The sequence below is a fragment of the Torulaspora globosa genome, chromosome 2 (assembly GCF_014133895.1).
Source record: "Torulaspora globosa chromosome 2, complete sequence".
Classification (NCBI taxonomy): Eukaryota; Fungi; Ascomycota; class Saccharomycetes; order Saccharomycetales; family Saccharomycetaceae; genus Torulaspora; species Torulaspora globosa.
The window spans coordinates 565,138-579,362 of record NC_050728.1 but is presented as its reverse complement, the minus strand read 5'-3'; the positions used below and the strand labels follow the sequence as shown (position 1 = coordinate 579,362).

The 14,225-nt window shown below is 46.4% G+C and overlaps 6 protein-coding genes across 6 annotated transcripts; 3 read left to right on the top strand and 3 right to left on the bottom strand.

The window, feature by feature from the left end:
- Positions 1-66: 66 nt before the first annotated feature.
- On the bottom strand, positions 67-786 carry RHO3 (Rho family GTPase RHO3; the record flags this gene model as incomplete). The annotated part of the gene is made up of 1 exon (XM_037282225.1): positions 67-786. One exon carries the CDS (start codon positions 784-786, stop codon positions 67-69), a length of 720 nt encoding a protein of 239 aa, XP_037138120.1.
- Positions 787-1,762: 976 nt separating this feature from the next.
- On the top strand, positions 1,763-6,997 carry HG536_0B03070 (uncharacterized protein; the record flags this gene model as incomplete). Its single annotated transcript, XM_037282224.1, has 1 exon — positions 1,763-6,997. The coding sequence occupies one exon, from the start codon at positions 1,763-1,765 to the stop codon at positions 6,995-6,997; it is 5,235 nt and encodes a 1,744-aa protein (XP_037138119.1).
- Positions 6,998-7,223: 226 nt separating this feature from the next.
- ARP5 (actin-related protein ARP5) lies at positions 7,224-9,473 on the top strand (the record flags this gene model as incomplete). The annotated part of the gene is made up of 1 exon (XM_037282223.1): positions 7,224-9,473. The coding sequence occupies one exon, from the start codon at positions 7,224-7,226 to the stop codon at positions 9,471-9,473; it is 2,250 nt and encodes a 749-aa protein (XP_037138118.1).
- A 125-nt stretch (positions 9,474-9,598) lies between these two features.
- Positions 9,599-11,452, bottom strand: NOP2 (rRNA (cytosine-C5-)-methyltransferase NOP2; the record flags this gene model as incomplete). Its single annotated transcript, XM_037282222.1, has 1 exon — positions 9,599-11,452. One exon carries the CDS (start codon positions 11,450-11,452, stop codon positions 9,599-9,601), a length of 1,854 nt encoding a protein of 617 aa, XP_037138117.1.
- Positions 11,453-11,586: 134 nt separating this feature from the next.
- On the top strand, positions 11,587-13,011 carry GCD10 (tRNA 1-methyladenosine methyltransferase subunit GCD10; the record flags this gene model as incomplete). The annotated part of the gene is made up of 1 exon (XM_037282221.1): positions 11,587-13,011. The coding sequence occupies one exon, from the start codon at positions 11,587-11,589 to the stop codon at positions 13,009-13,011; it is 1,425 nt and encodes a 474-aa protein (XP_037138116.1).
- MTQ1 (S-adenosylmethionine-dependent methyltransferase) lies at positions 13,004-13,891 on the bottom strand (the record flags this gene model as incomplete). The annotated part of the gene is made up of 1 exon (XM_037282220.1): positions 13,004-13,891. One exon carries the CDS (start codon positions 13,889-13,891, stop codon positions 13,004-13,006), a length of 888 nt encoding a protein of 295 aa, XP_037138115.1.
- Positions 13,892-14,225: the final 334 nt, after the last annotated feature.

Below are 14,225 nucleotides of genomic sequence, written 5' to 3'. Positions count from 1 at the left end.
ATAGTCGATTAAGTGAATTAAGAACTACATAAAATCTATTTAGGTGGAGAAACATCTGGATTACTTCTACATTATAGTACAACTGGACCCATCATCCTTTGCAGCGTCCTTTCCCTTTGGATCTTCAGTCAGAACCACACGAGCCGCTTCAGTAAACGCCTCGTTAACGCCTTTGTTCAACTTGGCACTGCATTCGAGATAACGAAGAGCTCCTATTTTCTTCGCCATCGCCAATCCCTCCTGGTACGTTATATAGTTATCGCTGCTGCCCTCATTATTGGCTCCCCCCACATTTCTGTTTGAAGACTCCAGGTCGGTTGCAGATTGATGGCTTCTCTGCTGGTTGATTATGCCGGGCGTTATAGCGTTTGTTTCGCTGTTTGTATTCCTCAGGTCGCATTTTAGCGCTACCAGCACCAATTTAACCCCTTCACAGTGGTCTGCAATTTCTCCCACCCACTTATGCTGAACGTTTGCCAGCGAATCGCGGGAGTCAACGCTGAAACACAGCATTATAGTATCCGTATCGGAGTACGACAGTGATCGTAACCGATCAAATTCTTCCTGGCCCGCAGTATCCCAAAGTGACAATGTTATATGCTTATTATCAACAAAAATATCATGGATGTAGTTTTCGAAAACAGTAGGTTCATAAACCTTGGGGAAGTAACCTCTTGTAAACACGTTCAACAGAGATGTCTTACCGCACGCACCATCTCCGAGAATCACAATCTTCTTTTCAATCGGTTTTTTCGAAGTTGAAGATGATCCACAAAGCAAACCCATTATAAATAACTCGTTCACACTGCTCGCAGCTACGCTAGGCGATCAAATGCCACTCTTACCGCCACTTTACGCAGATCTTTCTTTGTTTACTTAACGTTGTTTAGTATAAGGCGGCGAAAGCTTAAAAAAACAAGGCGTTACCCGGCCTATGATATGATCACCATCGCTTAGAATTAACAGGTCAACCTTCATCACAGCGTTACACAGTTCCTGATATCGAAATGTCAATGGTGATTGCCGCCTTGGAGGACCGCAATGCTATATGACAGATGGTCTGACTGGTTTCCCGCTCATTGGATCGAGCCGCTTTGGATTATCTCTGTTCATTTGAGAAAGACTTAGGTACAGGTATACCAACGACGAGCTGAGGAGTCAGATCACAAAGAGAGGATGTTTTACACTTTGGGAGGTATTAGGCGACTACAGGGAAAGATAAATCGGTCGGAAAGCTGGCGGATCAGCCGCGGTTGCCTGAGGTCCGCGGTCCAAAATCGCAAGAAGATATGGGCGGAAATGGTAGAGCCTGGCGGTACTAGTGCTCAACGAATTGCGTTAGAATCGGTTGTTGGAAGTGGGTTCTGTTGGCTTTCATTTTATCCATATTATGGCCTCGTTTAAACAGAGGCGATTGCGTGTTAATTTCGCCGAATCTATACGAGCGGCTGTAGCAGAAGATGCTTAACGAGGTACAACAGAATGCGAAAACGGGATCAGTATTCTCTGGCTTAGGTGTCGAGGAGCCTGGATTTGTGCGATTGTCTCGGCACCCATGTGTTGATCTTCCAGCTTGTCGCGTTTTGTTGAGTACCTTGAGGCCCATCGCGAATCGAGTGACGGTTGCGCGGATGGCGATGGAGAAGAAGACCGGTTATTGCTCATTTATAAACGGTGCCTTCAATCGATGCAATCCGATATCGATAATGATCGCCTGTCTACGTTGCGTACCAATTAGAAGTGAGAAGAAAAAACTACCGATATGGTTAAAGAAGAATACAAGGCGGAGCTTGCTACAACCCTGCTCACAGAGCTTTTGGCGTATCAGTTTGCATTCCCTGTTAGATGGATTGAAACCCAGGATCATTTCATTAACGAGTTTAAGGCGGAGAGAATCATAGAAGTGGGTCCGTCGCCAATCTTGGCCAATATGGCGACAAGAACAATAAAGGCAAATGAATCTCATGAATTGGCGTGCGGGAGAAACATGAAACGGCAAGTATATTGTACTTCAAACCATTTGGACAAAATTTACTATGGGACGGAACCGGCTGCACAGGCGACGGCTCTTGAGAGAAAAAAGCAGGAACTCGATGCCTTAGCGCAAGAGAGGCCTCATGAACAGCCGGCCAATATTGTGTCTGTGGCAACGTCATCTACTCAATCGACTTCTGGAACATTCAGATTTGCGAACCAGGTCACGCTCTGTTCAAAGCATATGCTTACGGCGCTGGTTTCTAATAAACTTCCAGGCTGCAAATATGCTGATCTGAATTTAGAAAAGAGTTTAAAGGAATTGTCACACGGTAAATCTACATTGCAAAATGAGATAAAATCAGATCTCATCAAGGAGTTCGAATGTCTGAAGGATGATAGTTTTGAAGACATTCCCTTAATTCAATTGAGCTCAGATATAGAGCAAGACACGCTGGGGCCTCTTACCCTCGCTCGGGTGATCAAGTTCGTAAGTCAGAGCTTTAGCGGCAAATACCAGTCGCTCAATGGCGTAAGAAATTACTTGATGACAAAGTGGTCTGTTATAGATCCTAACCCTGTCCTTTTATTCATAGCTTATCAGGACTCATCTTTTAAGCAGAGGTTTTCCACAGAGACAGACACTGAACAGTTTATCAATGATTGTTGCGAAACTTTTGCAAGGATCGAGAAGGTTGGCGTGATTAAAGCTGATGGTTGCCTGTCTAACAGTCGAGAATCGTTTGATGGCAGCGAGGAACAGAAGCTGATCAGTCGTGAAGAGTATGATGCCTTCAGCGGAGGACTGATGATCCTGCACCAGCAACAAAGGAATGTCCTCGACAATCATCTAACCATCACAAAGCAAGCGAATGACTACACCAGGATGATCAGAGAGTTGCAAGTCATGAAACAGAGGTATAGCGACTTAGAGGCGGAATTTGGTGAATATTACTTGAATCAATCCATTAAACGGCTATTTTCCCCAAGGAAAGTCAGAATTTACGATTCTGCTTGGAACTGGTCAAGGCAAGATATTCTGTTACTCCTCCATTCCGTTCCTCTTGCAGGAACGAGAAAGATCGGTGTCGATACTTTTCCTAATATCAGAGATATTTTGAATAGAGTTGATCAGACTTCCTTAAAAATGCTGCAGTATTTTATTGATAGGAAATGCCCTAATGGACCATGGAAAACATATCTTTCAAAATTGTACAAATTGTGTCAAGAGTCGTTGAACCTTCAACCTATTTGCACGGACGACGTAGGTACAACATTAACAATCAACAGATCCAACGGTGATCTCACAGATCTACACGAAAAAGAGTTCAATTCGGAACATTATATCAAAAACATGTCTCTCGGTAACCATTCTGAAGCCATAAAGTGCGACTCGTCTGTGGTTTCGACAAAGCTTGAAATGGATTCTTCTAGTTATTACAAAATAGAAGGTGAATTGTTCCGTGTCTACTCGAAAATTATTCAATATGCGTTGGCTGCAAGCAGCTCGAATCCAGATGACCTTTGGTGTCAGTTTGAGTCCCTTTATGAGCAGCTTTTGATTTTCATAAAGAATTCTGATCAAATTGCGTCATACTTCCGTAATATTGTCAGCGACGCACTTTCGTCGATTAACAAGTCTCTTTACGAGAAGGGAAACGATGTGGTCATACACGACTATAGCATCGAATGCTCATCGGATGAGGAATCTGACGTTGATATTTTGTCTGACGAAAGCAAAAATGAGCAATACCATGCACAGACGGCTCGTGGACTTCCTGAAACAACCAAGTCTTCTGGGAACGATCGTTGCGCCATACCCGTCGGTGTTATTCCATTCTTGCACATTAAAAGGCATTCAAACATTAATGAGGAGTGGATATACGACAAACATTTCACTCAAGTCTTTTTGAACAATCTGTTGAAAATTGGTTCAAGCGGTTTGTCTCTAACAGGGAAAACGGCTTTGCTGTTAATCTCTGATGTAAGCAGTAAGCTTGTTTCTCAAATTATAAGGGTGCTTTTGCAGGCAGGAGCAACCGTACTGGCTGCTGTTAATGAGTTCAGTTACAATATTACTCAAAAGCTGCAATCAATATATCACAACTTCGGATCAAAGACCTCCAAATTGGTCGTGCTTCCCTTGAATCAGGCATCTAAAGTCGATGTAAAAGAGTTCTGTGGTTACATTACCTCAATTTACGAGGATATAGACTTTTTGTTGCCACTTAACGTCCATGAGTCAGAAAACAATATCACATCCCTCAGTTCCAAAGAAGAGGTTACGCTGAGATCTGTGTCGGTCAATCTGCTGCGTCTTTTTGGGCATTTAGTGGAGGCTAAGCAATCAAAAAAGATGCAAACGAGGCCTACTTTTGTCATTCTTCCTTTATCGCCTTTGTCAGGATCCAGGGGAACAAGTGGTATTCTTTCTGAATCCTACGCCTTTTTGAACAAGGTCCTAGAGAAATGGCAAGTCGAAGGATGGAAAGAAAGCTTGAGTTTTTGCGGCTGCATGTACGGCTGGACTGACGAGGATAAATCAGATCCTTTCCTGACTGAAGGTTTGGAAAAATTAGGCATTAGAACTTTCTCCCCAACGGAGACAGCCTTTAACCTTCTAGGTCTCCTCACTTACGAGATTGTGACCCAAGCGCAGAGTACACCACTAGTAGCGGACTTAAATGGCGGACTACACAACCTTCCAAATATTCAGCCTGTACTACAAGCACTGAAATCCGACTTGATCGAAAAAGGGAATCTTGAGAAACTACTGAAAGACGAAGAGGAACAAGATAAATATACTCTACTGGAAGACGAAGAGGTATTCACAACAGAGGTGAAACCGAAAGGAAACATAGATCTACAGTACCCTAACCTGCTTGATTACTCAATTCTAAAGGAGGAGTACAACGGTTCCCAGATTGAAGGCCTTTTGGATCCTGCGAACTTGGTAGTTGTTACTGGTTTTGCCGAAGTGGGACCGTGGGGTAATTCCAGAACGAGATGGCAGATCGAAAGTACCGGTGTCTTTTCCTTGGAAGGATGTATCGAAATGGCGTGGATCATGGGATTTATCAAGTATAAACAAACATCTGAGATGTGTGGTTGGGTCGATGCGGCTACCTTTGAACCTGTGGATGGCATAAAAATTAAAGAAAGGTTCGAAGCCAAAATTTTGGAACATTCAGGTATTAGGATTATTGAACCGGAGTTATTTGGCGGATACGATCCTTCGAGAAAACAGATGCTGCAAGAGGTTATAATCAATCATGATTTACAGCCCATCCAAACTTCTGCTGAAATTGCTGAACAGTATAAACTGGAACAGGGGGATAAGGTTGACGTGTTTGCCCTAAACGATGGCCAATGCTCTGTTAGATTCTTGAAGGGCGCTTCTCTTTTCGTTCCAAAGGCATTGAATATTGAAAGAATGGTTGCTGGGCAGATCCCTACTGGCTGGAGCCCCGAGGCTTATGGTATTCCTGCAGATATCGTATCTCAGGTTGATCCTACCACTCTGTTTGCATTAGTTTCAACGGCTGAGGCATTGATCGCGTCTGGAATCGTGGATCCCTATGAGATGTATCAGTATGTCCATGTCTCAGAGGTTGGGAACTGCATTGGTTCAGGAATTGGTGGTATGAAATCGCATGAAGCGATGCAAGTTTTCAGAATGAGGGACGAGCCGGTTCAAAATGATATCATGTGTGAGACATACATCAATGTGATTGCAGCATGGATTAACATGCTCTTAATCTCCTCGAGCGGTCCTATAAAAACTCCCGTTGGCGCCTGTGCCACCGCTGTTGAGTCTTTAGAAATGGGATACGAAACGATTGCACTTGGCAAAGCAAAGATATGCCTTGTCGGCGGAGTCGATGACTTCCAAGGAACCATCTCACATGAGTTTGCTAATATGGGTGCAACCTCAAACTCAACGAATGAGGCAGCAGACGGTCGAGAACCTAGGGAAATGTGCAGACCTGCGACTTCTACCCGGAATGGTTTCATGGAATCCCAAGGTGCTGGTGTACAGATATTAATGAGAGGAGATCTCGCTCTGAAAATGGGAGTACCCATTTACGGTATTGTGGGATTAACAGCCACTGCATCAGACAAGATTGGTAAATCGTTGCCAGCTCCAGGAAAGGGAATTTTGACAACTGCAAGAGAGATTCAGAAAAAGCCTCGATTCGGTTCCTCTAAGCTAAATCTTGCCTACAGAAAAAGGCAACTAAGGAGAAGAATACAAGAAATTGAATGTTGGACGGAAAGTGAACTTTCGATTGGTGCTGATCCAGAACTCACGCATAAATTAGCGAGTTCCCAGCTTGCAAGGGCTAAAATGCATTGGGGAACAGACTTTTACAAAGATGATCCGAATATTGCTCCAATCAGAGGTGCCTTGAGCGTTTTTGGCCTTTCAATCGACGATTTGGCGGTCGCCTCCTGCCATGGGACATCTACCAAGGCAAACGAGAAAAACGAATCGCAAATTCTTGACAAGATGATGGATCATCTAGGCAGGGCTGAAGGAAATCCCCTAATCGCAGTTTTCCAAAAGCATCTCACAGGACATCCGAAAGGTGCTGCCGGAGCCTGGATGCTCAATGGTTGTCTCCAAATTATGAACACTGGAGTAATTCCTGGAAACAAGAATGCAGACAACGTAGACAACCAATTTGAAACATATAAGCATTTGGTCTATCCTTCGCGTCCAATCTCCATGGATTCTGTCAAGGCATGCTGCATCACTTCTTTTGGTTTCGGTCAGAAGGGTGCAATGGCCTTGGTTATTAACCCAAACTACCTGTTTGCATGCCTGTCGCAAGAAGAATATCAAGAATATGCATTGAAGAGAGCTCAAAGAGAGAGAGACGCTAACAGCCACTACAATAATGGTCTTGCCAAAGGCAACATTGTCCAAGTAAAATCAGCTCCTCCATTTTCTGAGGAGTTGGAAAAACAATTTTATTTGGACCCGCTAGCTAGAATAAACACTTCATCAAAATACAAATAGCTAATAGCAGGCTAGTAGATCTGTTTTGCAATTAACATATCTAATGATTAAATCTAACCTTTACTGACATTCATTTGTTGAAATACTACAAGAGAAAATCTAGATATCATGTTATACGTTAGACCTTGAACAGGGAAGAGACTTGAAGACTAGCACAAGAGGACTTGAAGTTAAGTCCTGAACCTGACGCTTAGGCATTTCATCTTATTGCACATTCAAGACAAGCATGTCAAGGGACTCATCATTGCCTCCACTAAAAGTTCGCGTTATCGATGAACCACCATTACTTGAGCAGCCTGAAAAGTTCGATGATCCAAACGATTATTCACCAGATACACCGATTGCCATAGATTTTGGTTCTCATGAGGTTCGAGCCGGTTTCGTTAACCAAGCAGTCCCCAGTCATGTCTTCACGAACAGATTGACGAGGTTCAGAGATCGGAAATTGAGCAGAACGATGACCTTTATAGGAAATGACGTTAATTTAGACCAGGCAGTCCGGGCTCAATCGAAGAGTCCATTTGACGGCCCGATGATAACAAATTGGGATTACGTTGAGGAGATAATGGAGTACACTTTCCACCATCTGGGTGTAAATTCTAATGGAGGGATACCTAATCCACTGTTAATTACCGAGCGCTTAGCTACGCCGCTATCTCAACGATCAAATTGGTACCAAGTATTGTTTGAATGCTTTGATGCACCAGGTGTCGCATTCGGGATCGACGATCTGTTTGCCTTTCACTACAACACCCACCGCGATTGCACAGGCTTGGTAATAGGATGCGGCAATGAAGACACAAACGTCATCCCCGTGATCAATGGACAGGGTATTTTAACTGAGGCTAAGAGGATCAATTGGGGCGGAAATCAGGCAACAGAATTTCTAACCAACTTACTCACATTGAAATATCCTTATTTTCCCACAAAGTTATCCAGCTTCCAGTACAGGACGATGTACGAGGATTACTGCTATGTTTCGCATGACTATGAAAGAGAGCTAGAAGGGTTTTTGGACATTAATACGCTGGAGTCCAGGAATGTCGTGGTAGAGGTACCATTTGTCGAGATTATACAACCACAGAAAACTGAAGAAGAGCTGCGTATTCAGGCCGAAAAGAGAAAGGAAAGTGGCAAAAGACTGCAGGAACAAGCTAAACAAAAGAGGATCGAACGTTTAATACAGAAAGAGGAGGAGCTGGAATATTACACCCAAGTTAAGGAGCAGTTGAAGGATCAGCCGAAGAAAAAGGTACTTCAAGTATTACAGAATTCTGGGTTTGATGACGAGCGGGATTTCAAGAAGTATCTCTACAACCTTGAAAGGTCCTTGAAAAAATCACACGCTGCTAATGAAGAAGGCGATGATGTTGACGATGAACAAGACATGAGCCAGAATAAATTTGAGTTACTAGAGATTCCTGACGAAAATTTATCTGAAGATCAAGTAAAGGAAAAGCGGAAACAAAGAATTCTCAAAGCCAGCCTTGAAGCTAGACGAAAAGCTAAGGAAGAGAAAGAAAAGGCGTTGCAAGAGGAGGAGGAGAGAATGATCAAAGAGAGACAATGGCGGGAAACTGATCTAGAAGGTTGGATAAAAGACAAGCGCAAGCGACTAAACCACCTCATAACCAAAAGAAAGGAAAACATTAAAATGCGAGACGAAATGAAAGACCGAAAATCGCAAATGTCTCAAAATAGGATGAAGAATTTGGCTACTTTGGCCGAGGATTCTGGACGTGGGACAAAACGGACGAGGCAGCAAGCAACCATCGACAATGATCCCAACGATACGTTTGGAGCCAATGATGAGGATTGGGGAGTCTACAATGATATAACACAAAATCCTGAAGCACTCGAGGAACTGATAGAAGAAGAGTACAAAGAGATAGTAGACCTAGAAGGACAACTTCTCGAGCATGATCCCCATTTCACGGAAGAGGACACTATGGACGCCCAGTACGATTGGAGAAATTCTCTCCTTCATCTCTTTCTCAGAGGACCAAGACCGCATGATAGTGAAAACTCCCACGAGCAGCACCAGATGCATCTCAATGTGGAACGTATACGGGTTCCTGAAGTACTTTTCCAACCCTCAATGGGAGGTGAAGACCAGGCTGGCATCGCTGAGCTCTGTGAGAGAGCCTTGCTAGGAAAATTTGATGCATCACCTCGTCAATTAAGCCCAATCACGTCTGAGATGTCTAAAAACGTGTGGGTAACTGGTGGCAACGCCAAAGTGTCAGGTTTGAGGGAAAGAATAGTCAAAGAATTCACGGGATTCTTACCTGTCGGTACCCCGTTCTCTATAAACTTGTCCACCAATCCTTCCTTGGACGCATGGAAGGGCATGGCAAAGTTCGCACAAAACGAGCAGGAATTCAAGAAAGGCTTCATCACGAAGAGGGAGTATGAGGAGTATGGACCTGAATACATAAAGGAACACAAACTGGGGAATATGAACTACTTTGAGTGAGATTGGACTTTGAAAATTCCGATGAAAAGTCATACATGATTTATTGTATTATACAGTTTTGGTCCGCTCGCCTGGATAGATGTAAAAGTGAGCACACCGCATGGTATGATCAAATTATATAAAAATCATTTCTTCTGTGCCCTTGGATCGATGCCCTTCTTGAGTAGGCTGTTTTTCTGAGATTTCTTGATATACTTTTCGTCCTCAGGATCGTCAAAGTTGGCAAAATCAGAGTGAATAATTCCCTCTTCTGCGGCCTCTTGTCTGGCTGCGAGCTCTTTCTCTCTAGGAGTGGCTTGATTATTGTCATTTGGAGAGGGACCAATCTTCTGAAATTTAGCAACGAAGAAACCATCCACATTATAGGTATGTGGATAATATCTCCTCGTGAGCTTTAAACTTGGGTGAAATTTCTTACCCCTGAAACTTGTAAATCCTTCTTTACCAATAGCCAAACCAGCGTCGACAAGTTTGACATTAGGTCTCTTCCTCAATGCATAATCAACAACCATTTCGTCTTCCTCAACTGCTACCGAACATGTGGAATATACTATAACACCACCAGTTTTTGAGTTTGAGTCGACTGAATCGATTGCTGACAACAGCAATTGCTTCTGAAGATGAGGAATTTGTATAAAATCTTTCTCTGTACGAGACACTTTCACAGACTGATCCTTACCGATGACACCAGTACCGGAACAAGGAGCATCTAACAGAATTCTATCAAAGCCACCAATCACTTTTGGGAACTCACGAGCGTCGTAATTACAAACGATGGTGTTTGTACATCCCAGACGATGAATATTAGCGATCAAAGACTTTGTTCTAGCTTTGTTAGCATCGTTAGCGAACACACAACCAGTGTTCTTCATCAAGGCTGATATATAAGTAGTCTTCCCACCAGGAGCAGCTGCCATGTCCAGAATTCTTTCATTTTCTTGAGGGTCCAAGGCAATGACTGGCAAAAAAGATGATGCTGCTTGTAAAATATAATTACCAGCCAGATATTCAGGCGTGGCGCCGATTGGGACCTGCGAATCAAAAATTTGCAAACCAACCTTTGTCCACGAACCAATTGGCTGCAAGTTGACGCCTCTATTCACCAAAGCTTGTGCCAAATCCCTTCTTCTAGTCTTCAAGGTATTCGTTCTGATAGTGATAGGTCTGGCGATTTCGTTGGCTTCGAAAAATTCCATCGCCTCCGCCGGAGAAAACAGATCGAATAGCTTCTCAGCTAGGAATGGCGTGTAGCCAAAATATTGGCAGATATCCTTGAGTAGCCTATCAGTGTATTCAGCCCTCGACCTGCCCTCGGCTGCCATGTTCTTGAAATCCTCCAGCACCTTGACGATTTCTATCATTCTTGTTCTGATGGAGGTCAGGTCTGGAGGTTGCTGAGCCATCAACTCCTCTTCCTCCTGTGTAGGCAGCACTTCGGCTCTGGGCTGAGTCTGCCCGGCTTCAACCAATTCCTTTTCAGCTTCTTCAGCCTCCATGGCGTTTTCTTCATCAAGTTTCCTGGACATCTCTTCCATATTGGCTGCGTTCAACTCCTCAAGATCCACATCCTCGTCATCGGAGAAAACAGGATGTTCGTCATTCGCCTCCTCATCATCATCATACTCGTACTCCTGCTCCAAATCAAACTCGTCCTGCAATTCTTCATCCTCTGCCTCTTCTTCCCCCTCGTCTTCGTCGAACAGCGATTTCTTGGCCTTTGACAACTCGTTCAAGTCCACTTCAGGAAGTGACTGTTCCTCATTTTTCAATTGTTCCAGATGTCTTTTCTCCTCGTCATCCTCGTCCCTTCCACGACTCTTTGCCTTCTTTGGCTTCTTTGCTTTCCTGCTTTCACCGCGTTCCTCGCCGTCGGGCTTAACTCTCTTTGCTTTCTTATTGAGTTTTTTCTCCTTTCTAGCCTGGAACTCTTCCAAACTTGGCGGAGCTTGTTGCTTGTTCTTCACACGTCTACTACCCATCGTCAATCCAACTCAATCGGCTCACGTCAGGTAGCGTAAAAGAACCTCTCCCATCCTTCTAATGCGATGAGCTTGATGAAATTTTCTAGCCTGGAAGGAAAAATTGTTTACATTTAGCCGTGCGAAACGACCACATGAAAAGTTTTCGAATCTTCAAACTTCTTCAATCTCATCGCATCGCCAAGAGGACTCAGGACAGCCATTGCAGTTGCGAGGGGACATTGCCGTCTGGAAACATGGATCCGCTGAAGCAATTGGCGTTTGACCAGCATGTCATTTTGAGACTGCCGTCTGGGAACCGGAAAATCGTGCAACTGAAGCCAAACAGCTCGATCTCGCTGGGCAAATTCGGTGCCTTCCAGGTCAACGACATCGTCGGGTACCCGCTCGGCACCACTTTCGAGATCTACTATGACGGAACACACGAGCCAGACCTCAAGAACAAAAACAGGACGCCGATCGGGAAAATAAGGCTAATGCCCAGAAGCGAAAATGAAAACGCCGAGAGAAATCAGAGCCCGCTGCCCGCGGAACTGGCAAACGTGCTGAGCAGCGCGAACAACCAGCAGCTCGTCAACCTGGGGAACGACGTCCAGGGGTTGTCGACGGCGCAGATCGAAGCTTTGAAAAACCAGACGGCCTCCGGCGAAGAGATCATCGCCAAGATGATCGAAAACCACGGCACCTTCGACAAAAAGACCGTCTATTCGCAGGAAAAGTACCTGAAGAGGAAGAAACAGAAATTCTCCAAGTTTTTCACCGCGGAGTACCTTAGCAGTTCCGCAATGCTGCAATTCCTGCTAGAAAAGGGCGACGTGCAAAGAGTCATGGACATGTCACAGGAGTCGCTCGGCATGCTGCTGAACCTAGCCAACATAAGATCCAACGGCACCTACCTCTGCGTCGACGAGACCGGCGGTCTGCTGGTCTACTTCCTGCTGGAGAGGATGTTTGGCGGAGCCAACGACACCAAAGCCGCCGGAACGATAGTGGTCGTGCACGAGAACGAGCACCCGAACCTGGACCTGCTCAAGTTCTCCAACTACTCCGACGCCTTCATCAAAGACCACGTCAAGACGGTATCCCTGCTTGACTTTTTCGAGCCGCCCAGCCCGCGGGAAGTAGAAGCGGCGTTTACGCCGCTTCCGAAGGACCAAGTGTGGTCTCTAAAGGCCGGCAAGAAAAACGCCTACTACCGGCGCCTGAAATGGTACAACAACCAGCGACAGATCATCAGTCTGGCGGCGGAAACCGAGTACGATGCGCTCGTGGTAGCCAGTACGCTACATCTGCCGCAGCTCGTCCAACGCCTATCGGCCAGCGTCCACGGCTCGAGACCAGTAGTCTGCTACAGCCAGTTCAAGGAGACACTGCTCGAACTCGCCCACGCGCTGTACGACGACTTGCGATTCCTTGCCCCCTCCATCCTCGAGATCAGATGCAGGCCGTACCAAACGGTCCGCGGCAAACTGCACCCGTTGATGACGATGCATGGCGGCGGCGGCTATTTATTGTGGGCCCACCGGGTGATACCTGCCGCGGAGCCCGCCGCTACGTAACTAAGTAACCGAACCCGTCGTACACTCTGTGCAGACGGGCGTCGTCCGTCCGGAACCCGTAAACCACCCTGGGCTTCCCGTTGGAGTCCCTTCTGAGCCCGATCGCCCACCGGCGACCGTCGGCCCGGGCTGAGATCCGGTCCGCAACAAAGCGCGCCTGGCCCTCGTCGCCGATCTCGTACACGAACGAACGCGTGTGGGGAAGCCACACATCGCACAGGTTTGTGTAAAACTCCTTGTCTGCGACGAGCGCCAGCCGCGGCTCGTACACTTTGACAGATGTCGTGGCGTCCCTGACAAACGCGTCGCGCGGAATGTACGGCGGGTTGCACACCACGAGATCTGCGCTGATCGCGGGACGTTCGTCACGGAGAATGTCCCGCTGCAGCACAGTGACGTGTCCCACGTCATTGTGATGCAAGTTCTTCGTCACCAATGCCACCGCGAATCGGGAGCAATCCACGGCAGTGATCTCCGCGCGCGGCAACGCGCGCTTGAGGAGCAGGGCGACGCATCCCGTGCCCGTGCACAGATCGACGACGGTCGGCGCAGTCACGCGCGACGACGTAGCGCGCCGCCACCGGGCGGCTAGTTCCGAAGCCCATTCCTCCGTCTCCCACCGTGGGATCAGCACGTTGCGCTCGCACAGTATCTGCAACTCGCCAAACGGTTGCGATCCGAGCACGTACTGCAGCGGCACCGAGCGCGCTCGCAGCGCGCACGCTCGCCGCACGCTCGGCCCAGCATGGTTCAGCTCGGTGCGGATCCAGCGCAACTCTTGCCGGGCCGCCTCGGCGGTCCGGCATACTGGCAGCAACATGCCAAGCAAGGGATCGTGCGACGCAACTTTCCTCACCATCGCCGGTGACACTCTCGGCATGGCTTGTCCCTTCTCGTTGTCGCTCTGTCTCTGTCCCGCTTTCTTGGCCGTGGCGGGCGCGGTTAGAAAAGTAGGAAGAAAAAACTAGAACACCCCGGAACCTCCGACTCGTGCGGGTAACGGCTTCTCCGTTTGCTTTTCGTAACGCTCAAAAGACGTTGCGAAGGCGCATACTTAGCGTGCAACGAACGTTGCTACTCGGGGCTGCAGTACGCACCGAGAAGACAGATAACTTTAAGCACTGGTTGTTATATTATAATCGCTCTTGTTGTACAGACGATAAATAATGAAAGATTTTTTTTTTCTCTCTCTCTCGACTCATCCCGTCCCTTTG